The 25002-nt window shown below is 37.9% G+C and overlaps 2 protein-coding genes across 2 annotated transcripts in view; both read right to left on the bottom strand.

Annotated features, from left to right (window-relative positions):
- Positions 1 to 25002, bottom strand: part of DGKK (diacylglycerol kinase kappa) — a gene marked incomplete at both ends in the record, with an annotated part of 146107 nt that overhangs the window by 26088 nt on the left and 95017 nt on the right. The window contains 4 exons of the mRNA XM_079124533.1: positions 20702 to 20783; positions 21785 to 21924; positions 22437 to 22545; positions 23109 to 23292. Coding sequence (XP_078980659.1) covers positions 20702 to 20783; positions 21785 to 21924; positions 22437 to 22545; positions 23109 to 23292 — 515 coding nt within the window. The remainder of the gene's footprint in view (positions 1 to 20701; positions 20784 to 21784; positions 21925 to 22436; positions 22546 to 23108; positions 23293 to 25002) is intronic.
- On the bottom strand, positions 14440 to 15648 carry LOC306650899 (CCHC-type zinc finger nucleic acid binding protein-like). The gene has a single exon (XM_079123313.1). It carries the CDS (start codon positions 15579 to 15581, stop codon positions 15078 to 15080), a length of 504 nt encoding a protein of 167 aa, XP_078979439.1. The 5' UTR covers positions 15582 to 15648; the 3' UTR covers positions 14440 to 15077.

Raw genomic sequence — 25002 nt, 5'->3', positions numbered from 1 at the left:
TCCTAATGGTTTAAGCTATCAATTGAAATCAATCTATCTTTGTTTTCTGAGCTCTAGTTTATACTTGCTCCTCTTACCCCTTATTCATCCTTTTACCTTATCTGCTATTATCTCAATCATCTTTTTTTCCTTTCTACCTTGGTGTGTATGTTTTGTATCCTATCTTTCTTTTCCCTCCCTCTTTCTTTGTTTCTTTCGTTGTTTGTTTGTTTGTTTCTCTTTCTCTTTCCTTCTTTCTTTTTTCAACCAATTTTTCTTCTTTCTCCCTTTCAGCCCTCGTATGTTATAGCACTTTTACTCTAACATTCTGTGGCATCTCTCAAAGTGGTGCTGAAATTGGAATGAGCAGAGGTCACATATTGAGTTGAAGTATCCATATTTGGATATTCACCTGTTATGGTTTGGATGTGAGGTGTCCCCCAAAATATGCAAGAAGGTTCAGAGGAAAAATGATTGGGTTGTGAGAGTCTTAACCTAATCAGCGAATTAATCCCTGATAGGGATTAACTGAGTGGTAACTGAGTGGCAGGGTGTGGCTGGAGGAGGTGGGAAATGGGGCATGACTTTGGAGTGTATATTTGTATCTGACAAGTGGAGTCTCTCTCTGCTTCCTGACCTTCATGTGAACTGCTTCCCTCTGCCACACTCTTCGGCCATGATATTCTGCCTCGCCTCAAGCTCCAAGGAATAGAGTCAGCCTTCTATGCACTAAGACCTCGGAAACTGTGAGCCCTCAAATAAACTTTCCCTCCTCCATGATTGTGCTGGTTGGGTCATTTAGTCAAAGTAGTGAAAAAACTGACTAAAACATCACCCAACCTAGGCTTCTTAAGAGAAAGAAGCTCACAAAGTAATCCCTTGCTCAAAAGAAGAAGTGATAACTATCACAGTAGATGGGTAGGCATGCAAACAATATAAAAAATCAAGGAAACAAAGTACCCCAAATAGTCCATAATGCTTAAACTAACTGACTCCATCAACAGCACAGTGTAGGAAATGTCAGGGAAAAATTTAGAAAGTTACAGTTAAAATGTTCAATAAGTCAGAAGAAGACATATGGAGTGAAATTAGAGAAAAATACAAGTGAAAGATTACTTAATAAAAGAGATACATATTCTCAAAAAGAACCAAACAGAATGAACAATGGACCAAAATGATCAATGGGCCAAATTAAAAATTCAGTGGAAAGCTTCACCAACAGATAAGACCACTTTGAATATAGATTTTTCAGGTCTCGAAGACAAATTGTATAATCCTGAAAATAAATTTGACCATGAAGATGTTAAAAGACCATGACCACAATATTCAGGAGATCTGGGATAATGTCGAGAGGTCAAATTTAAGAATCATCAGGGTAGATGAAGGCTATGAAATACAAACTAAAGGGACGCATAAATATTCCAACGAAATAATATAAGATTTTTCCAAACCTTAAGAATGAGATTGAAACACAAATACAAGAGGCATATAAGACTCTAAACATACAAAATATCAATAGATTCACCCCAAGACATATTATAATGAAGATGGCTAACATACAGAATATAGATATAATTTTTGAGGAAGCAAGAGAAAACTAGCTGGCTACATTTAGAGGTAAGCCAATACTGATTTCAACTGATTTCTCAACCCAGACCCTAAAATCCAGGAGGGCTTAGAAGACTAAATACAAAGCTCTGAAAGAAAATGGATGCCAACCAATAATACTATACCCAACAAAATTAAGCTTCAGAAATGAAAATGAAATAAAAACCTTCCATGAAAAATAGTACCTCAAAGAACTCATTATCAGAAGGCTGGCATTGCAGTAGAATATACCCAATGAACTATTTCATGAAGAAGAAATGAAAAATAAAAATAAAAACCAGCATAAGGATGAATTACACTAGAGGAATAGTCAATTAAAGAAGAATCAAATCTGATTTTATACACATTAGAAATACATCAAATGGCTGTTTTGGTGCCAGTAACATGCTGTTTTTGTTACTATAGCTCAGTAGGATAATTTAAGGTCTGGTATTGAGATGTTTCCTGCTTCACTTTCCTCACTAAGGATTGCTTTGCTATTTTTCCAAATGAATTTCATGACCGCTTTTTCTATTTCTATGAATAATGCCCTTGGAATTTTAATGGGAATTGCATTAAATTTGAATAACACTTTTGGCAGTATGGCCATTTTGTCAATGTCAATTCTGCCTATCCAAGAACATGAGAGATCTTTCCATCTTTTAAGGTCTTCATCAATTTCTGTCTTTAGTGTTCTGTAGTTTTTATTGTAGAGGTCTTTAACCTCTTTTGTTAGATTGATTCCCAAGTATTCTATAATTATTTTTGAGGCTTTTGTGAGGCTATTGGGATAGTTTTCCTAACTTCCCTTTCAGCTGATACATCATTGGTGTATAGGAATGCAGTTGATTTGTGGGTATAAATTTTATATCCTGCTACTTTGCCAAATTCATTTATGAGTTCTAGAAGTTTTCTGGTGGAGTTTTCTGGGTCTATATATAGACTCTTGTCATCAGCAAATAGGGATGTTTGAGTTCTTCTTTTCCTATTTGTATCCCTTTATTTCTTTTGCCTATTGCTCTGGTTAGAGTTCCAAGGAGTATGTTGAATAGAAGTGGTGAAAGAGGGCATCCCTCTTTTGTTCCAGGTTTTAGAGGGAATGCTTTCATTTTTTCTCCATTTAACATATATGTGTTTAATATATATAGATTTTACAATGTTAAGGTATATTCCTAATATCCCTAGTTTTTCTAGTGTTTTGAACATGAAGCGGTGCTCTGTTTTGTCAAATGCTTTTTCTTGCATCTACTGAGATAATCATGTGATTCTTGTCTTTAAGTCTATTGATATGATGAATTATGTTTATTGATTTCTATATATTGAACCAACCCTTGCATCCCTGGAATGACCATGGTGCACTATGTTTTTAATATGTTGTTGTATGCAATTTGCCAGTATTTTATTAAGAATTTTTGCACCTATGTTCATCAGGGATATTGGTCTGAAGTTTTCTTTCCTTGATATGTCTTTGTCTGGTTTTGGTATCAGGGTGATACTAGCTTCATGGAATGAGTTTAGAAGGTTTCCCCCCTTTTCTATGTCATGGAATAATTTGAGGAGGATTGGTATTAGTTCTTCTATGAAGGTATGGTAGAACTCAGCTGAGAACCCATCTGGCCCCAGGCTTTTCTTTGTTTGTAGGCTTTTGATGGTGTCTTCAGTGTCACTACTTGAAATTGATCTGTTTAAATTTTATATGTTCTCTTGATCAAGATTCCTCGGGAAACTTGAAATGGACCCAACATTTGACCAAGTTATCTCATTCCTTGGTATATACTCAAAGGACTTAAATTCAGCATACCACAGTGATACAGCCATATCAATGTTTATAGCAGCTCAATTCACAATAGGTAAGCTATGGAACCAACCTAGGTGCCCTTCAACAGATGAATGGATAATGAAAGTGTTATATACATATATATATATATATGTGTGTGTGTGTGTGTGTGTGTTATATACATATATGTGTGTGTGTGTGTGTGTGTGTGTGTGTACACACACACACACACACACACAATGGAATATTATTCATCCACAAGAAGAATGAAATTACGGCATTTGCCAGGAAATGGATGGAACTGGAGACTAACGTGTTTAGTGATATAAGTCAATCCCAGAAAACCAAAGGGCAAATGTCTTCATTGATATAAGGATGTTAATACACAATAAGGGAGGGAGGAGGAAGAAGAGCAATTCATTGGATTAGATAAAGGGTAATGAAGGGAAAGGAGGGGTGGGAATATGAAAGACAGGAAAATGAATTGGACATAACTTTCTTACATTCTTATGTGAATATACCACAGTGAAGTTCCACATCATGTATAACCACAAGAATGAGATCCTAATTAGAATAAGTTATATGCCATATATGTCAAATAAACTACTCTCATGTATATCTAAAAAGAATATCAAAAAAGCCACTAACATTGACATTGGTGATTCTTTCTGTGGTATGTTCATTTTCAATACATTCTAATTTTTTCTTTGGCTTTGGATTTTATTTTTTCTACACTTTTTAAAAATTATTTTATTTTATTTGTCCTAATTAGTTGTACATGACAGTAGAATGCATTTATACATTTTGATAGATCATACATCAATAGAGTGTAATCTCTCATTTTTCTGACTATACATATTGCAGGATCACATTGGTCATGCAGTCATACATGTACATGAGGTAATAATGTCTGTTTCACTCTACTATCCTTCCTACCCCTATATCCCTTCCATCCCTTTCACTCCCCTCTACCTAATATAAAGTAATTCTATTCTATTCTCATTTTTATAAATCTTTTTATTGAAGTGGAAAATTCGCTGATAAATTCTTAGTCCTTTTATAGTTTACTAAAAAATAGATTAAAATGACATGAAATAAGAACATCTCCCTATAATAACAATGAATGCAAATGATCTAAACTCTTTAATCAAAAGACATAGATTGGAAGACTGGATAAAAAACAAGACCCAACAATATGCTGTTTGCAAAAGACTCAACTCACAGGCAAAGACTTCCACAGACTGAAGGTGAAAGGACAGGAAAAGGCATATCATGCAAATGGTATGCTTAAGTAAGCAAGGGGAACTATTCTCATGTCAGACAAAGTGGATTTCAAGCCAAAATTAATGAGAAGAGAAAGAGGTCGTCAGTTCATACTGCCTAAGAGAATTGTCCAACAATAAGTTTAATGATTTTTAAATATTTATTTCTCCCAAAATGGTGCATCTGTGGACATAAAACAAACTCATCTCAATATTAAGAATCAAATAGACACACAATCAAATAATACTGGGTCGCTGCAACACAACTCTCTCACCACTAGATAGATCATCCAGATATAAACTAAGAAAAGATTCTATAGAACTAAAAAATACAGTTAATAGTATGGACCTAACAGATATCTACAGAATATTTCATCCATCGAGGACTGAATTCACTTTCTTCTTGGCAGTTCATGGAATATATTCTAAAGTAGATTGCATTTTAGGGCACACAGCAAATATTTGCAAATACAAAAAAACATGAGAGAAAACCTTGCACTCTATCAAATCATAATAAAATGAAATTAGAAATCAAGCATAAGATAAAAAACAGAAACCAATCTAACACCTGGAAGATTAAATAACATGCTTTTGAATGATGAATGGATAGTAAAGGAAATCAGGGAAAATATATAAAATGTCTTTAGAAGTAAATGAGAACATTAATACAACATATCAAAATCTCTGGTACTGAATGAAGGCAGTTCTCAGAGGCAAGTTTTAGTACTGAGTTCATACATCTAAAGAATAGAAAGATACAAAAAAATCTAATATTGTATTTCAAGGTCCTAGAAAAAGAACAAACCAAAACCAAAATGAGTAGAGTACAGGAAAAAAAATCACAGCTGAAATCAATGGAATATAGAATTAAAAATACAAAGGATCAAGAAAACAAAAATTTGGTTCTTTGAAAGGATAAACAAGTCTGATAAACTCCTATCCAAACTAAACAAAATAAAGAGAAGACTCAATAAATAAAATCAGAGATGAAAAAGGAAATATCACCACCACTGAAATATCACACCACTGAAATTGAGAGGACCATCAAAAACTATTTTGAAAATTTATACTCTAAGAAGCTCAAAAATGTTGAAGATATTGACAAATTCCAAGAGACATATGACTTACCCAAATTGAACCATGAGTAAAACTTAAACATTTCATTATCAAGTAATGAAATTGAAGCAGCTGTCAATATCCTTCCAACAGAAAAAGCTCAGGTCTGGATGTATTTTCAGCCAAGTTCTACCAGACCTTTAAAGAAGAACTAATACAATCCTCCTCAAATTATTCTATAAAATAGAAAAGGAGGGAACACTACTGAATTCATTTCCTAAAGCCAGCCAGTATCACAATAATAACCAAACCAGACTAAGACATATCAAAGAAAGAAAACTTGAGGCCAGTATCATTGATGAATAGATGCAAATCTACTTAATAAAATATTGGCAAACAGCATTTATTAAAAAAGAGATAGTGTACCATGATCAAGTGGGGTTCATTCAAGGGATTCAAGGTTGGTTCAACATATGGAAATCAATACATGTAATTCACCATATAGATAGTCTTACAGACAAGAATCACATGATTATTTCCATAAATGCACAAAAAGCATTTGATAAAGTGCAACCCATACATGTTTAAAACAGTACAGAAACTAGGGACAGAAGGAACCTACCTCAACATCACAAATGCTCAATATGAAAAACCCAAAGCCAATAATGTACTGAATGGAAAAAAACCTGAAAGTTTTTCTTATAAAAACAGGAAGAAGACACTCTTTCTATGATCTAGAACTTCTATATACTCTTTCCTTATCCCATTAGGAGCTACATCCTACACCCCTCCCCATCCTCTTTATCTTCCATTAGAAACTGCAGACCTTATTGAAAATCTATTTGTTATACTGTAGATAATAATTGATCTCATTCTGTTTATGATGACAATATTATTGATGTCTTCTTAGGGGCTATTTGGTTTAGGGCTGCATATTGTCTGTACTGGGTGCTGCAAATATTGATCTCCCCCTTAAAGAAAAGGTTTTGGAAACCTATAGGGTCACTATAAGCATATAGGGGGAAACTGCAATACCCAAGATCTGCACTGCTAGATGGGAAGATATGTGAACAACATGAAAAAACAAGGGAAGAAAATGATCCAAACAAACCTAGATTCTATATTAATAGAATCCAGTGACAGCATGGTAGAAGACATGTCTGAAAAGGAGTTCAGAATATACATAATTAAAATGATTCATGAAGCAGAGGATGAGATTAGAGAGCAAATGCAGGCAATGAATGATCATACCAATAAGCAGTTGAAAGAGAAACTGCAGGAAGCAAAAGATCATTTCAACAAAGAGATAGAAATTCTCAAAACAAACAAACAGAAATCCTTGAAATGAAGGAAACAATAAACCAAATAAAAAATTCAATGGAAAGCATCACCAACAGACTAGATTACTTGAAGACAGAACCTCATACAATGAAGACAAAATATTTAATCTTTTTTTTTTTTTTGTGGTACTGGGGATCGAACTCAAGGCCTTGTGCTTGCAAGGCAAGCATTCTACCAGCTGAGCTATCTCCCCAGCCCAAAATATTTAATCTTGAAAATGAAGTTGACCAAACAGAGAAGATGGTAAGAAATCATGAATGGAACCTCCAGGAACTACGGGACATCATAAAAAGACCAAATTTAAGAATTATCAGGGTTGAGGAAGGCACAGAGATACAAACCAAAGGAATGAACACCTATTCAATGAAATAATAACAGAAAATTTCCCAAATCTAAAGAATGAAATGGAAAATCAAGTACAAGAGGCTTACAGAACACTAAATGCAAAATTACAACATTACAACAGATTCACACCAAGGCACATCATAATGAATATGCCTAACATACAAGATAAAGATAGGATTTTGAAGGCTGCAAAAGAAAAACATCAGAATATATATAGGGGAAATCCAATACAGATATAAGCAGATTTCTCAGCCCAGACCCTAAAAGCTAGAAGGGCCTGGAACAACATATTTCAAGCTCTGAAAGAACATGGTTGACAACCAAGAATCCTATATCCAGCAAAATGAACCTTCAGATTTGAAGATGAAAAAAATCCTTCCATGATAAACAAAAGTTAAAAGAATTTACAAATAGAGAGTCTGGGCTACAGAATATTCTCAGCAAAATATTCCATGAGGAGGAAATGAAAAACAACAATGTAGGTCAGCAAAGGGAGGAACTACCTTAAAGGAAAAACCAATCAAAGGAGAAACCAAGTCAAGTTAAAAACCAAAAATAAGCCCAATATGTGGGAATACAAATCATATTTTGTTAATAACCCTGAACGTTAATGGGTTAAACTCATCAATCAAAAGACATAGACTGGCAGATTGGATTAAAAAGAAAGACCCAACAATATGCTGCCTTTAAGAGACTCATCTCATAGAAAAAGACATTCACAGACTAAAGGTGGAAGGATGGGGAAAAAACCTACTATGCACACGGACTCAGTAAAAAAAGTGGGGGTTTCCATCCTTATTTCACATAAAGTGGACTTCAAGCCAAAGTTAGTCAGAAGGGATAAAGAAGGACATTTCATACTGCTTAAGGGAACCATAAATCAGGAAGACATAATGATCTTAAGTATTTATGTCCCAAACAACGGAACATCCATGTACATCAAAGAAGAGCTCAAAATATCTGTTTGTTAATGATATAACTATATTTAGAAGACCCAAAAAATTCCACTAGAAGACTTCTAGACCTAATATATTAATTAATCATGGTAGCAGGATACATGATGAACATTCATGAATCAATCACTTGTCTATATCCTATAATCCAATAATGAGTCTGCTGGAAATGAAATCAGGAAAACTATCCCATTCAAAATAAAAAATAAACTATCCCATTCAAAATAAAAACCCCTTGGGAATCAATCTAACAAATGAGGTGAAAGACCTCTACAATGAAAACTGTAGAACACTAAGAAAGAAAATTGAAGTACATAGACCTTAGAAGATGGAAAGTCCTCCCATGATCTTGGATAGGCAGAATTAATACTGTCAAAATGCTCAGGCTGCCAAAAGCATTATACAGATTCAATGCATTCCCCATCAAATTATCAATGAAATTTCTCACAGCGCTAGAAAAACCACTCAGAAATTCATTTGGAAAAATAAAAGAATCAGAATAGCCCAAGCAATCCTCAGTGAGATGAGTGAAGCTGGAGGCATCACAATACCAGACCTCAAAATATGCTACAGAGCTATAGTAACAAAAACAGCATGGTATTGGCACCAAAACAGACATGAAGACCAATGGACTAGAATGGAAGGCACAAATAGTACTGTGGCACATTCCTGTAATCCAAGCAGTTCTGGAGTTTGAGGTAGAAGGATCATGAGTTCATAGCCAGCCTCAGCAACTTAGTGAGGTGCTAAGCAACTCAGAGAGACCCTGTCTCTACATAAAATACAAAATAGGGCTGGGGGTGTGGCTCAGTGGTTGAGTGCACCTGAGTTTAATCTTTTGACCTGTCTCTAAAGGAATCACAAAATAGTATGGGAATATGACTCAGTGGGTCAGGTGCTCCTGGGTTCAATTCGTGAAACAAAAAAAAAAAAAAAAAAAAATAGAAGGCACAAGAGACAAACCCACATAAATACAATTATCTCATACTAGACAAAGGTGCCAAAAGCATTAGTTGGAGAAAAGATAGCCTCTTTGACAAATGGTGCTGGAAAAACTAGAAATCCACATGTTAGAAGAATGAAACTTAATCCCTGTCTCTCACCCTTCACAATACTTGACTCAAACAGGATCAGAGAGCTAGGAATCAGACTAGAAATTCTGCCACTGCTAGAAGAAAACATAGACCTAACATGCCAGCATGTTAGCACAGCAGCTAATTTTCTTAACATGAATCCTAAAGTGCAAGAAGAAAAACCCAAAATCAATAAATAGAATGGCATCAAATTTTAGTTTCTGCACAGCAGAGGAATCAAAATTGTGAAGAGAGAGCCTACAGAATAGGAAAAGATCTTTGCCACTTGCTCCTCAAGTAGGGTGTTAATATCCCAAATATACAAAGAACTCAAAAAATATAACACCTAAAATACGAACAACCCAGTCAATAAATGTGCAAAAGAACCAAACATATGCTTTTCCAAAGAAGAAATATAGCCAGGGGCAGTGGTGCATACTTGTAATCCAGTTGCTCAGGAAGCTGAGGCAGGAGGATCATGAGTTGAAAGCCAGCCTCAGCAAGAGCGAGATGCTAAGCAACTCAGTGAGACCCTGTCTCTAGAAAAATACAAAAAAGGACTGGCGATGTGGCTCAGTGGTTTGGTGCCCCTGAGTTCAATCCCTGGTACCAAAAAAGAAAAAAAAAATAAGAAGAATAAAATACAAATGGTTAACAAACATGTGAAAAAAAAAATTTCAACATCTATAGCAATTAGGAAGATGCACTCTAGTTAGAATGGTGATTATCAAGAATACAAATAATAATAAATGTTGGTGAGGATATGGGGTAATACATTGTTGGTGGGACTTCAAATTAGTCAACCACTCTGGAAAGTAGTATGGAGATTCCTCAAAAACACTAGGAATGGAATGACTATATGACCCAGCTATCGCAGGAATGGAACCACTATATATACCCCAGTTATCCCACTCTAGGCTATGTATCCAAATGATAAAAAAATCAGCATCCTACAATTATTCAGCCACATCAATGTTTATAGCAGCTCAATTCACAATAGTGAAGCTATAGAACTAACCTACATGCCCTCAACAGATGAATGGATGGAGAGAATGTAGTATATATACATCAGGGAATACTACTCAGCCATAAATAAGAATGGAAATCTGGCATTTGATGATAAATGAAAGGAACTGAACAATATGATTCTAAGTAAAAAAGGCCAGTTCCCAAAAGTCAAAGGTTGAATGTTTTCTCTAATATGTGGAAGCTAATACACAATTAGGGGTGGGGAGAAAGAGAGAGAAGTAAAAGGGAGAGGGAATTTCATTAAAATAGAGGAAAGATCAGTAGAGTAGGCAAAGGTGATTGAAGGTGGGGAAGGAGGGATGGGAAAAGGGAAGAACAGTGGAATGAATCTGACTGAAATTTCATATGTGCATGCATGAATAGAGTATATTGAATCCCAACATCAAGTATATCCATAAGACACTAATTAAAAATAAAGTGTAAATAAATTGCAGAAAGATCAGTAGAGGGAGGGGAGGAGGAAGGAGGTAGTACTGGATTGAATTAGAGCACATTATATTCCATGATTTTGTGATTATGTCAAAATGTCTCCTAATGTTATATAACTAAAAAGAATCAATTAAAATTTTAAAAAGAAACTCATATGAAGGAGATATTGTTTGTTTCATGAGCTATCTCATATTACATAACTAGTAAATATAGAGTTGGGATTCAAATCTACATATTTTCAATGCCAGAATATCACCTCTTAAATGTTAATTTTACTAATAGCAATAGCATCCACTTACATGGTACTGACTATGTGCTCTCTATGTTCCAAGCTACATATATACACAATTTTTCATGGAATCTCAATGAATACCCTACATACCCATTTCACAGAGAAGAACACTGAGGCAAGGGGGAATTTATAAGAGGCAGAGCTTGGATTTGAGTCTGCTCTTCAGTCTGTATTCCTAAATACAACTTTTACTCCTTCCTTTGGATCATTCCCCACATTCAAACTTCTACAAGACCTGCTAACTCTATTTTTCAGTATGTCCCAAATATATCCACTTCCCATCCCTGTTACTACTTCACCAATCCAAATCACTACCATCTCTTGTCTAGACAACTTTAGTATCTCCTAGCTTTTCTTCTTTCCTCTAGTCTTTTTTTATTTTTACAGACTGCATTTTGACTCATTGTACACAAATGGGGTACAACTTTTCATTTGTCTGGTTGTGCATGATGTAGAGTCACACCATTCATGTAATCATACATGTACATAGAGTTATGGCGTCTGTCTCAGTCCACCATTCCTTTCCCTGTCCCCTCCCCACTCTCATTTCCCTCTACCTAATCCAAAGTTCCTCTAGCCTTTATTCTTTCAATTGTTTCTCCACACATGGAATTCCTCTGCTTAAAACCCTTCTGTTAGCTAGTAGAATATTTGGATGACGAATATGTGATAAAGCAAGTACAGTGAAATGTTAATGGTAGAATCTCCAATTTAAGTCTTTCTGTTTGTTAGGACTTTTTCAAAAGAAAAAAGAAAAAATCTTCTGGAATTCTCACTGCACTTAGGATCAAAGTACAAACTTCCTGATCTGACCCTGAATACTTCTCTAGACTCATTTTTAGTCTCCCTCTGATAACTTCATCCCTGGCCCCTGTACCCCAGCCATTATGAATGTATTTTCATTCTGTGAATATTCTATGCCTTTTCTTGTCCTTGAAACAACGTGTGCTGTTCCCTTTCTCTGAAACTGGCCTCTTCTTTCATATTTTCCTGGTTAACTTTCTCTGGTCCTCAGGTCTGTTCGGAAAGGGCACTTATCCATGGAAGCTTTCCCTGCCTCCTTCCACAATGAACTGATATACAGATATAGAGATACAGATATATAGATATAGGTATACATTCAAACCCATATATATGCATATATATGTAAGTATATATCTTTCTCTCTATGTATGTATGTATTGGTCTCTCTATATGCCTTTTTTTAAGCAAATTTGTTGTTTTGGTGTCAAGTTTATTGGTTTCTTTATAAATTCTGGATATTAATGCCCTATCTCAAAAGCAGGTGGCAAAGATATTCTTGCATTATGTAGGATCTCTCTTAATGTTCTTAATTATTTGTTTTACCATGCATAAGCATTTTAATTTGATGCCTTCCCATTGATTGGTTTTTGGTTTTATTTCTTGTGTTTTAGGAGTCTTGTTAAGGAAGTTGTTTCCTGTGCTAACATGCTGGTGTGTTGGGCCTATATTTTCTTCTAGCAGTGGCAGAATTTCTGGTGGAATTCCTAGTTCTTTGATCCACTTCAAGGCAAGTTTTGTGCAGGGTGAGAGATAGGGATTAAGTTTCATTCTTCTACATGTAGATTTCTAGTTTTCCCAGCACCATATGCTGAAGAGGCTGTCTTTTCTCCAATGAATGTTTTAGGCATCTTTATCTACATGAGATAACTGTATTTATGGGGGTTTGTATCTGTGCCTTATTTTCAATTCCATTGGTCTTCATGCCTGTTTTGGTGCCAGTACCATGCTGTTTTTGTTACTATAGTTCTGTAGCATATTTTGAGGTCTGGTATTGTGATGCCTCCAACTTCACTCATCTCACAAAGGATTGCTTTGGCTATTCTGGGTCTCTTATTTTTCCAAATGAATTTCAGAGCTGTTTTTCTAGTGCTGTGAATAATGCCATTGACAATTTGATTGGGAATGCATTGAATCTGTACAATGCTTTTGGCAGGCTGAGCATTTTGACAATATTAATTCTGCCTATCCAAGATCATGGCAGAACTTTCCATTTTCTAAGGTTTATCAACTTCAATTTCCTTCTTTAGTATTCTACAGTTTTCATTGTAGAGGTCTTTCACCTCATTTGTTAGATTGATTCCCAAGGGGTTTTGTTTTGAGATTATTATTATTTTTTTTTATTAAAAATGTATTTCATGTTGTCTTCTAAGTAAGTTAAACTGTATTATACAGCAATATAAAACTATTTTCTAATAATCTATGTACTAATTTGTTTCTGTAATATAAATTACTAGAAAGCAGTAATAATGTTAATTATATCAAATATTAATTTATACATTAATTTATACATTATAATGTATATGATTCATCAATAATTCTAGTAACTTTCAAATCACTTGCCAAATTTTGTAACTGTTTTTTTTTTTATTGTAAACAAATGGGATACATGTTGTTTCTCTGTTTGTACATGGCGTAAAGGCATACCATTTGTGTAATCATAAATTTACATAGAGTAATGTTGTTTGATTCATTCTGTTATTTTTTTCCCTTCCCCCCACCCCTCCCAGCACTCTTTACCCTCTATACAGTACTTCCTTCCTCCATACTTGTCCCCCTCCCTAACCCTAACTCTAACCCTAACACTAACCCTTCCTTCCCCCCCATTATGTGTCATCCTCCACTTATTAGCGATATCATTCCTCCTTTGGCTTTTTGAGATTGGCTTATCTCACTTAGCATGATATTCTCCAATTTCATCCATTTGCCTGCAAATGCCATAATTTTATTATTCTTTATAGCTGAGTAATACTCCATCCATTCATCAATTGAAGGACATCTAGTTTGGTTCCACAATCTGCCTATTGTGAATTGAGCAGCTATGAAGATTGATGTGGCTGTATCTCTGTAGTATGCTGATTTTAAGTCCTTTGGGTATAGGCCAAGGAGTGGGATAGCTGGGTCAAATGGTGGTTCCATTCCAAGCTTTCTGAGGAATCTCCATACTGCTTTCCAGAGTGGCTGCACTAATTTGCAGCCCCACCAGCAGTGTATGAGTGTACTTTTCTCCCCACATCCTCGCCAACACCTGTTGTTGCTCGTATTCTTGATAATCGCCATTCTAATTGGGGTGAGATGGAATCTTAGGGTGGTTTTGATTTGCATTTCTCTTATTACTAGAGATGTTGAACATTTTTCCATATGTTTGTTGATTGCTTGTAGATCTTCTTCTGTGAAGTGTCTATTCATTTCCTTAGCCCATTTGTCCACTGGATTATTTGAATTCTTGGAGTAAAGTTTTTTGAGTTCCAAATTATGCTAACTCTGCGCATCGATGTGGACTCTGGGTTTTAGATTTAGTCTTTGAGAAAAAAAATGTGTTCTAAACCTTTGCCATCACCATCTGCGTGTCCGGCATCGACGCTGCGATGAAGCTCCTGTTTGGGCTTTTATCCCGATTTCTCTCACCTAGCCATTTAACGCACGTTGGACTTTTTGTTTACTCCCACTCAACTGTATGTTCGATGAGGGCCTGATACAGATGTTACTCGATGTTATTTAATAGCTACTGAGGTCAGGCAATCCAAGGCCATCATTATGCTAAAATTAAAGTTACTTACGGAAGTTCATAGACACTTCCAGAACTGGTTTTACCTCCTACATGGGAACATTTCGAGAAACCCAGAACGGGCGTTCTGGTCTGACTGAACTCTTCCCATTCTTCCATCCCTATTCACCAGTGGCGCAGAAAGGGGGTTCTTTAACAAAGCATTATACATAACACCTCTACCAAACTAAACATAAACTTTTTTTTGTAGTTAAATGCAGAAAGTCGATTTTTTTTTTTTCCACCCCTTTCCTCCTTTTACACGGCAAGTAAAGCTCATTGGCCTGGGAGTAGCCTCTATCTGCCAACCTTTGGCCAGTGAAGAGGATTCAGAGAAAATAATACAACCATCAATCAGAAAAAGGAGGGGCGACAAAGGAAAATGATTAGGCTGTAGCCTCAATTGTGCATTCCCGTGCAAGATGCCCTGACTCGCCACAACGGTAACAGTTGACTTCGCTTGTCTTGCTGCAATTGATGGCTACGTGACCAGTTTCACCACACCTGTAGCACTTGACTTTGGTGCAGTCTTTCTGAATGTGTCCAAATTCTCCACAGGAGTAGCACTTCTGCTCATCGGCGTGGTCACAGTCGCGAGCCAGGTGGCCTGGCTTGCTGCAGTTGTAGCAGCACTGTTCTCGCTCTCGCTTGGGCTCCTTGCAGTCCTTGGCGATGTGGCCGCCTCTACCGCAGTTACAGCAGGCATCCTCCTGAAGATCACAGTCCTTGGCAAGGTGACCAGACTCACCACAGCGATAACAGATGTCTCTATCCGAGGTAAAACCACCTCTGCCGCGGCTTCTCATTCCACGACCGCGGCCTCTGCCGGTAGGGCACTCCAGGGCCCAGTGGCCAGATCGTCCACACTTGAAGCACTCGTTGCTGCTCATGGCTGCAGGTCAATCTTTCGGCGTCGGAGCGGGTCAGCAGCAGTGGAGGCTCGGACGCAGGCCAGGGGAAGGCGGCTCGCAAAGTAGCGGCTGTTTATCTTCAGGGTCCTTGCCTGCGCCACACGCGGGTCTGCACTGAGATTATTTTGAATGGGATAGTTTTTCTGATTTCATTTTCAGCAGATTCATTATTGTAATATAGGGAAGTGACTGATTCATGAATTTTGATCATGTATTCTGTTACCATGGTGAATTAATTTATTAGGTCTAGAAGTCTTCTAGTGGAGTTTCTTGGGTCTCCCAATTATAGGGTCATATTATCAGCAAACATATTTTGAGCTGTTTTTTCCTATTTGTACTTTAATTTTCTTTTCTTGCCTCATTTTTCTTGCTAGAATTTCAAGGAGTGTGTAAAATAGGAGTGGTGAAAATGGGCATCCTTGTCCCTGTTTTTATAAGAAATGCTTTCAGTTTTTTTTCCGTTCAGTATGTTATTGGCTTTGGTTCTGTCATATAGAGTGTTTGTGATGTTCAGGTAGGTTTCTCCTATCCCTAGTTTTTGTATTGTTTTAAACATGAATAGATTGCACTTCATCAAATGGTTTTTCTGCATCTATGGAAATAATCATGTGATTCTTGTCTGTAAATCTATTTATATGATGACTTACATCTCATGATTTCCATATGTTGAATCAACCTTGAATCCCTGGGATGAACCCAAGTTGATCATGGTGTAATATCATTTTAATGTGTATTTCTATGGTGTTTGTCAATATTTGATACAACATTTTGCACTGAGCATGGTGGTGCCTGCATTTAATCCCACTGGCTATGAAGCCTGATACATGATAATTGCAAGTTCACAGTCAGTCTCAGCAACTTAGCCAGGCCCTAGCAACTTAGAGCAAATATATCTCAAAATAAATAAATAGGGCTGGGGATATGTTTCAGTGGTTAAGCGCCTCTGGGTTCAATCCCTGGTACCAAAGAGAAAAAATTCTATCTCTATATTTGCCATATATCATATTAATTATTTGCTATATATATTTGCTCTAACATTACATGAGGGCTGAAAGAGGATGAAAAAGATTGGGCAAAATATTGAGAAAAAGAAGAAAAAAGAAAGTGAATATATCCTTTGGGTATAGGCCAAGGAGTGGGATAGCTGGGTCAAATGGAGGGTCCATTCCAAGTTTTCCAAGGAATCTCCACACTGCTTTCCAGAGTGGCTGCACTAATTTGCAGCCCCACCAGCAATGTATGAGTGTACCTTTCTCCCCGCATCCTCGCCAACACCTGTTGTTGCTCGTATTCTTGATAATCGCCATTCTAATTGGGGTGAGATGGAATCTTAGGGTGGTTTTGATTTGCATTTCTCTTATTACTAGAGATGTTGAACATTTTTTCATATGTTTATTGATTGCTTGTACATCTTCTTCTGTGAAGTGTCTGTTCATTTCCTTAGCCCATTTGTCGACAGGATTATTTGAATTCTTGGAGTAGAGTTTTTTGAGTTCTTTATAGATTCTGGAGATTAGTGCTCTATCTGAAGTATGATTGGCAAAGATTTTCTCCCACTCTGTAGGCTCTTTCTTCACATTACTGATAGTTTCCTTTGCTGAGAGAAAGCTTTTTAGTTTGAATCTATCCCAGTTATTGATTCTTGCTTTTATTTCTTGTGCTATGGGAGTCCTGTTGAGGAAGTCTGGTCCTAGGCCGACATGTTGAAGATCAGGACCTACTTTTTCTTCTATAATCTGCAGAGTCTCTGGTCTGATTCCAAGGTCCTTAATCCATTTTGAGTTGAGTTTTGTGCAGGGTGAGAGATATGGGTTTAGTTTCATTCTGTTGCATATGGATTTCCAATTCTCCCAGCACCATTTGTTGAAGAGGCTATCTTTTCTCCATTGCATATTTTTGGTGCCTTTGTCTAGTATTAGAAAGTTGTATTTATTTGGGTTTGTGTCCGTGTCCTCTATTCTGTACCATTGATCTACCTGTCTATTTTGGTACCAGTACCATGCCGTCTTTGTTACTATTGCTTTGACCCAGCTATCCCACTCCTTGGCCTATACCCAAAGGATCTAAAATCAGCATACTACAGAGATACAGCCACATCAATGTTCATAGCTGCTCAATTCACAATAGCCAGACTATGGAACCAACCTAGATGCCCTTCAATTGACGAGTGGATAAAGAAACTGTGGTATATATACACAATGGAATATTACTCAGCCATAAAGAATGACAAAATTATGGCATTTGCAGGCAAATGGATGAAATTGGAGAATATCATGCTAAGTGAGATAAGCCAATCTCAAAAAGACAAGGGACGAATGATATCGCTAATAAGTGGAGGATGACACATAATGGGGGGGAGGGAAGGGTTAGTGTTAGGGTTAGAGTTAGGGTTAGGGAGGGAGGCAAGTATGGAGGAAGAAAGTACTGTATAGAGGGTAAAGAGGGGTGGGAGGGGTGGGGGGAAGGGGAAAAAATAACAGAATGAATCAAACAACATTACTGTATGTGGATTTATGATTACACAAATGGTATGCCTTTGCGCCATGTACAAACAGAGAGGCAACATGTATCCCATTTGTTTACAATAAAATAAAAAAAAAATCAACTTCATGAAAAAAAAAAAAAAAAAGAAAGTGAATATAGAACAGAATGTTGCAGTCCAAGGTGAAAAGGAGAAATAGGTGGCTGTGGGATATGTTTGGCAGTAGCAGGCAGTGTGAGAGGGAGGACAGGGGGTTTGAGGAGCAAGCACAAACTGGGGCTAGGAAGACAGAGTTTGGGAGAATGACCCCAATTAATTCTTTAAGTCATTAGAAGAAATATAGTCAAATGGGTTGAAGGTACAATGTTGGCAATTAGGACAACAGCTAACAATTAAGTTAAAAAGTAATATATATGATGAAAGTTGAATTTTTTTCGATTTATAGTAAACCGTGCCAAAGTGAAGAAAATTCTCATTGAATCTTGGTTTGGATTTCATTAGAATTTAGGACATGTAGCAGATGTCCATCATTCTTTGGCTTTGGAACTTTCTGGAGGTGGTGGAGCACAGGAACCACTTCCCTAGTTGCTGTGGACCTCCCACCAGTTGCTTCTGGTTTGCCAGGTTAGGGGCCTGCAGCTAACTGCTTGGAGTGTGTGGTGGTTTGTCTCTTGGTTGGTTTATTGTGTGCAGAGATTCAGAGCACAAGCTCTGGGCTGGGTTTGTGATTGATGGATCACTGTGTGTCTGTTCCACTGTACAGGGTCCTTTTCTTGGTGGTGTAGTCTGTTTGCTCTCTATAAACGCAGGTCCTGTGGTTGTGTTTTTTCCATGGGACATCTGTGGTACATAAACACCCCCTCAGTTTATGAAGTTCACTGAGGTACTGTTATTACTGAGTAAAGGGATTCTCTCAGTCCATCTGGGTTCTACTTTCCACCGCCCCGGCTTGTGAATGGCAGGTGCTGATTCCCTTTGCTGATTGTGTCTGAGGTAGGGTCCAGCCAGTAACCAGTGTCCTATCATTTTGCAGTTGTGGTAGAAGGTCAGACCGTAAGACAAGTCAGGCTGGGGGCCATTGTTTTTCATTGCTTTGAGTCCAGGTAAATTTCTAACTTGGCTGACCTGCTGACTATGATAATGGTCTAGGCACATTTCCTTAAGCTTTCTAGGGGCTTAGATACTTTCTTGTTGTGTTTTTCCAACAGCTGGGTAGCCAAGATCTGGAGCTCTGTTCCTGTATGCCACTATATATTCAGACAAGTTCTTCTTTGGCTTCAATGAGGCCCATGATCGGGGACAGTCTCTCTAGATATCTTGGGACTAGTGCAACTTTCCATAGGGTCTCCCTCCCAGTGTCAGCAGGCAGCAGTAGTGGTTCTATGGGTTCTCCTTTCCTTTCTTCAGTGCCCAAACTGTCTTGCCACTCAGATCCAAGCTCTGATTTCCAGCACCCCGAATTGTGGGCATCTGCTCCATCTCTGCCCATGCCTCTACATCAGCTGAGCAAGCACTGGGTTGGGCAAGCACTTCCCAAGCAGGCTTCTAAACCCTATTCCTCTTGTTCACAGTGAGGGGGAGGCAGCTTTAACAACTTTTGGATAGTAGTGATCCCTCCACAAGTTCTTTCTATTTGAATTCTTAAAAGAGAACCCACTACAGGGGTGCTCTGGTTTAATTCACTGCTATCTGAGGTAAGGGGATGTCATGTCAATTTAAGGTAGTGACTGTTCAACTGTGAGCTCCCCAAAATGGCTGTGGTGTCCAGCAGGGTTTTCCACTTACAATTTGGTTGTATACTGCTTGATCTGCTTCAAGGACATACCCGTTCCTATCATATGTTAAGTTTTCCTGGATTTCATTCCAAATGTTGTTGAGCTTATGTGCTTTTCCACTTCTTCTTTCTCTGTGGTTCTCCCCTTTTCCTCCACTCTGGTCCAGGTACAGGGTTGGGGAACTCTGCATTTATTTACTACTGATAACCAATCTTCAATTCTCTCCAGGTCTCAGACTTTATAATATTGTGTCTCAGGGCATTTATTTTTTCTCCCATCTCTCAGATTTGTTGTTTCTTCTCTGTCTTCTTTTTGTGTTGTGAAGGGCTTGAGAATTGCCACCTAGCTCCTTTCTCCCTCTTCCTTCCATTCTCTCTCTCTACATATATATATATATATCTACATATCTATATATATAAATATATATATATTTATATATATATAGATGAAGATATATAGAGATAGAAAGATACATATATATATGCTGTGTGTTATTCTACTTTTATATATGAACACATACTACTTTATTAAAATTATTTTTCTTTCTGAGTAGACTATGAGCTCCATGACAGTATGGACCATATATCCTTCCTCCTTGTCCACTAGTATATAAGAACAGATCCTAGAATAGTATCTAACATATAGTATTTACCCCATAAATATTTTGAATGAATATATAAGTATATGGCTAAATAAACACCTAAAATTTCTTAGAAAACAGTCATTGATTGACATGTTCCCCAGTCCGACCCACAGAAATACAAAAGTTTTTCTCTAGACTTTGCCTATCATTGCACTTGTAATAAAGATGGTGGCTTGAATTATAGCTAGGCAGTAGTTACCTCAAATCTTGGAATGTCCATTTCAACCTGTCCTTTTAGCAGTGGTGTTTGTCTGGGAGTCTCACGGATCATCACACTCCATCTGAAAGTTCAAAGATAGATGTTTAGGTTTCTTCTTTACTAAAAGTTGGAATCAATGATTCATAGGTCAAGAAAGAGGGAAAAATGTATTTGTGGTGGAGGAGGTGGTTTATAGGGGGTATAAAGCAATTTCTGGCCACCTGATTTTAAGGTATAACACAAGAGGGGACTCTGCTTCATGACTTCTCTAGAGCAATGATGGAAAGAATTCTTCTGAAAATTCTCAGAAAACAGTGATTCTCAACCAGAGGGAACAGCAAGGTCACCTGTGGTGCCTGCCAAAGACCTACTGAATAAGAATCTTTATGGTGTGACTCAGTTTGGTATCTTGAAAAAGCTCCCCAGTAATTTTTTTAAACATTAATTTTTTGGTTGTAGATGGACACAATACCTTTATTTTATTTATTTATTTTTATGTGGTGCTGAGGATCGAACCCAGTACCTCACACATCTACACCAAGCTACAACCCCAGCCATCCCCAGGGAATCTTTACAGAGAGTCATAAATCAAATATTTGATTGTTCCTCATCATAGAAAATATTTTTCTTCTCAAAGGTAGCAGGGCAATACTCTTTCTAGAGTAGACAATCTAAGTCTAAGGGTGTTCCTAAGTCTAAGGGTGTTGCTGACCCTCCTTCTGCTCTTTTAAAGTTTCTTTATGAAACTAATGAAACTATAGACTCTTTCCTGAGGAAACAAATATGCTTACATAGATAATTGGCTATGTAATTTGAAGGAGGTTCATAGAGTTCTTGAACTTTATCCATGAGGCCTCAGCATGATGATCTTTTAGGTTTGGAGAGGGCCTTCGGTGATATTTGAAGGAAATATATTACATGCTTGGTTTCCAAAGCAGCAAGACCCTCCACACTGCCTTCAACTAAATCCAGAAAGGGCATGGGGCTCTGGGGGAGAGTTTAGAGTATACCTGATTGAGATAATTGGGTGTAAATGGTGTAAAACTGAAAGAGGCACAAATGTCTGGTCTTTTGGCCACTCACCTGTCTAGAATCCTCACAGTAGCCTGCTCCACTCTATCGAGGATGTCCAGTGGTGACTTGTTTTTGTTCCAGAAAGCACCCCAGCCCAGGACACGTGCCAGATCGTTGCCGGTTCCAAGTGGGATGACTGCCAGCTGACACTGCAAGAATAAAAGGTGGTATACTTTATAGACACTCCTGTACCAAACTTCACCCATGAAAGAACCCAGAGGGTGTTTTTGGCTTATTATTTTTTTATTGATTGGTACATTATAATTGTACAATTGTATAATTATAATAGTTGTATTCAGAAGGTGCTCTCTGTGAACAATTACAGTCTTAAAGACGGTGGTTTTAAGGGGTTTCAGATTCTAGGACGTGTATTAGGAGGATGTTTGAAAGTAAATGAAATTTTTCCTACAGAGTTGGACCCCACATCTAGCAATACAGAACCTAATTAGTAAAGGAGAAAGTTACTGGAATATGCCAAAAGTCATAGCCATGGTTATAAAAGAGAAATGTAGCCACAAATTTCTATTTGTTCTGGGCCCAGTGGGGGGGTGCCCCAGGAGACAAGCTACTAGTCAGAAGAGCAGGGATTTGCCTAAGGATGGGTAGCTCTGCATCCTTACTCTTTCTAGCAATGGCTAAATTGAGTCAGTCATGAACTTACCCTTTCATGTAATCCAAAGGCATCGATCAGAGATAAGACCCAGCTCACGCTGCCATCTCCACCGCAGACCAGAACACGAAAGCGAGCAAAGTTCTTGAACATGTGCAGCCTGAAAAGAGGAAGGGGAAATGGAGTCATTTCATGAAAATTGAGGTATTATGTGCCTTTCCTACAATGTGTGAGGACCCAAGGACTACTGCTTTAGCACCCTGGTAACAGGCACCTGCTTTCTTTCCCTTAGCCACTACTTCTGTGTAGACCTAAGACCACAGGCAATTTCCTACAGGCAATCCCAGAGGTCAGGCCTTGCCTCGACTCACACTCTTTCGTACTGATCCTTGCTCTAGAAGCCATTAGTAGCCTAGTCAAAGCTTTGTGCTGAAACCCAGGAAGAATGCCTGGTATAATGGCCAGTGGGCTCATAAGAAACAGGACTGAGCAGCCATTGGTCCCAAAATAGAACAGGCCTATCATAGTGAAATATATTTCACTATTCAAGGAGAGGGTTAAAAATCCTCCAATTGGCCAACCCAAAATGTGATGGAGTTATGTGAGAAAAATAGATCCTTCCTGTCCAGGTACAATGACAGCTTCTAGGACACTATCCTAATCCACAACATATACAGGGAGTCCCTTCTATATACCCAACTATATCCCTTGCCCCATGCTTACCCTGCTTCAGGTCCACCCTTCGATAGGTCAAACACTTGAGACGGATTAAGGTATTGCTTGAATTTTCGGAGGAAGACGACCCCTTGATGATCGCCGCTTTTTGAGTTGATGAAGATGAGCAAGGGACATGAACAGGCAGATGACCAATCGAGATTCCAGAAGTCTGAAGATACTACTAATTGGCCTGATGAACAAAAAGAGAAAGAAGAAAAAAGGAGCAAAATGGTTATTGAGATGGAAATGAGATATGACTTAACATCATACTTTGTAATGACTTTTGGAATCCCAGTCCCAGTCTCCTGAGGGGCACAGGGAAAGTCAGGACACCCAGGGGGCTTAAAAGTCTCTCTCTTATCTGTTTTTAGGCAAACAGCATTTGTTGAGCAAGTATTATATACCAAGTGTCATGCTAGAGGCTGCCAGGCATATAGCCATACCTTCAAGCCGGGGATACAGACCCATACACAAGTGAGGATGTAGGAACACAAGAAATTGGTGCCAAGACCAAGTATGAGTAGAACTCTGTGGAGGCACTAAGAAGAGAGCAGATTGAAAGCCCAGGAGGGCCAGCACACCAACTACTCCTCTTTCTGCCTAGGCTAGCTGAATTCTCACAGAAAGAAGATATTGGGAGAGAGAGGGAGGGAAAGGCTGTCATTTAGCCAGGAGTTAAAGACAGAACATATCAATGTGGAGTGAAGCAAAGAGCCTTAATCACTTCTCTAAGGCACTGGCAGAGTGATCCATGTTATCATAGCACTTCCAGGGGAAAACAAGACTATAGGGAAATTTTCTGAACAAGAGAGAGTCTTTTAATAATCCCCAACACTGGAGTTGCCCATGGAGAAGTGGGGTTTTAACAGTCTCAACAGCCAAAGCCTGCCAGCTCTTACTGAGTCTTAAAGCTTGTTGGCAGGGAGACAGGCTGTGAGCAATGGCCCCCCAGGAGAGGGATGCTAGAGAAATAGCAAGTCCCTGAACGTCTGAGTTCATGGCTTTCCAGGGATGCCCACACAAATGCACATGGCTAAAAGCACATGCCTCACTCCTGAAGAGTTGAGATGTCCCATTTATTGTAACCTGAGCAGATTTCATGATTGTTTTGCCTGGAAAAATCTAAGGCAGGCTTCCTCTATGGGCCATTTCCAATTCACTGACCCTTAGAGTTTGAAGGCATCCTAAACCAGCTACCAGCCATGCACCAAATTTTCAGGGCTTGCTAGGACTCATAGCTATAAGAGCTGTCTACTATGTCTCCTCAGTAGGGTAGCTTGGAAGTAGTTACTTTCCCCAATCAAAAGCAGTAACCCTTATTGGGGTATTTTAATAAAATATAATATGTTGGCACAATGGTAGTTACAACATTCATTCATTCATTCAACAAATATGTTTTGAAGGTGTTCTCTGTGCCTGTCTTTGTTTTATGTTCTGAGAATACAGTGATGGACAAACTATAAACAGTCTCTGTTCTTGGGAAGTCATATTTTTCAAAAAATATTTTTATGGGTGCCATTGGGAGCTGGAATGTGGTAATATTAGGCAGATTCATAACCATGTAATCAACCTCACCTACAAAGTTACTTTTGAGTAGGCTGATATCAATCATAGGAGTACACATTTTATTTGACAATTCAAATGTGAACATAGAAGGCTGGTTTGTGAACTTTGAAGTATTAGAAAATGATCTCAACAGGCCTATGGGTCAGAATCAACAGATAAAATATAAAGGGAATAAGTATGAAGTTTGGCCTTTAGGCTCAAGGATATAAATTACACTAGAACAGGACAACAGGGACTTGACTTGGCAGCATCAAGTGTGAAAAGAGCTTAGGGGATTTATTTGACTTTAAACTCCAGATGAGTCAACAGCCTGAAAGAACCTTTCAAAAAAGCT

This window comes from Sciurus vulgaris (assembly GCF_902686455.1).
Source record: "Sciurus vulgaris genome assembly, chromosome: X".
NCBI lineage: Eukaryota > Metazoa > Chordata > Mammalia > Rodentia > Sciuridae > Sciurus > Sciurus vulgaris.
The sequence above is the reverse complement of the archived record's forward strand: the minus strand, read 5'-3'. Positions and strand labels throughout refer to the sequence as shown.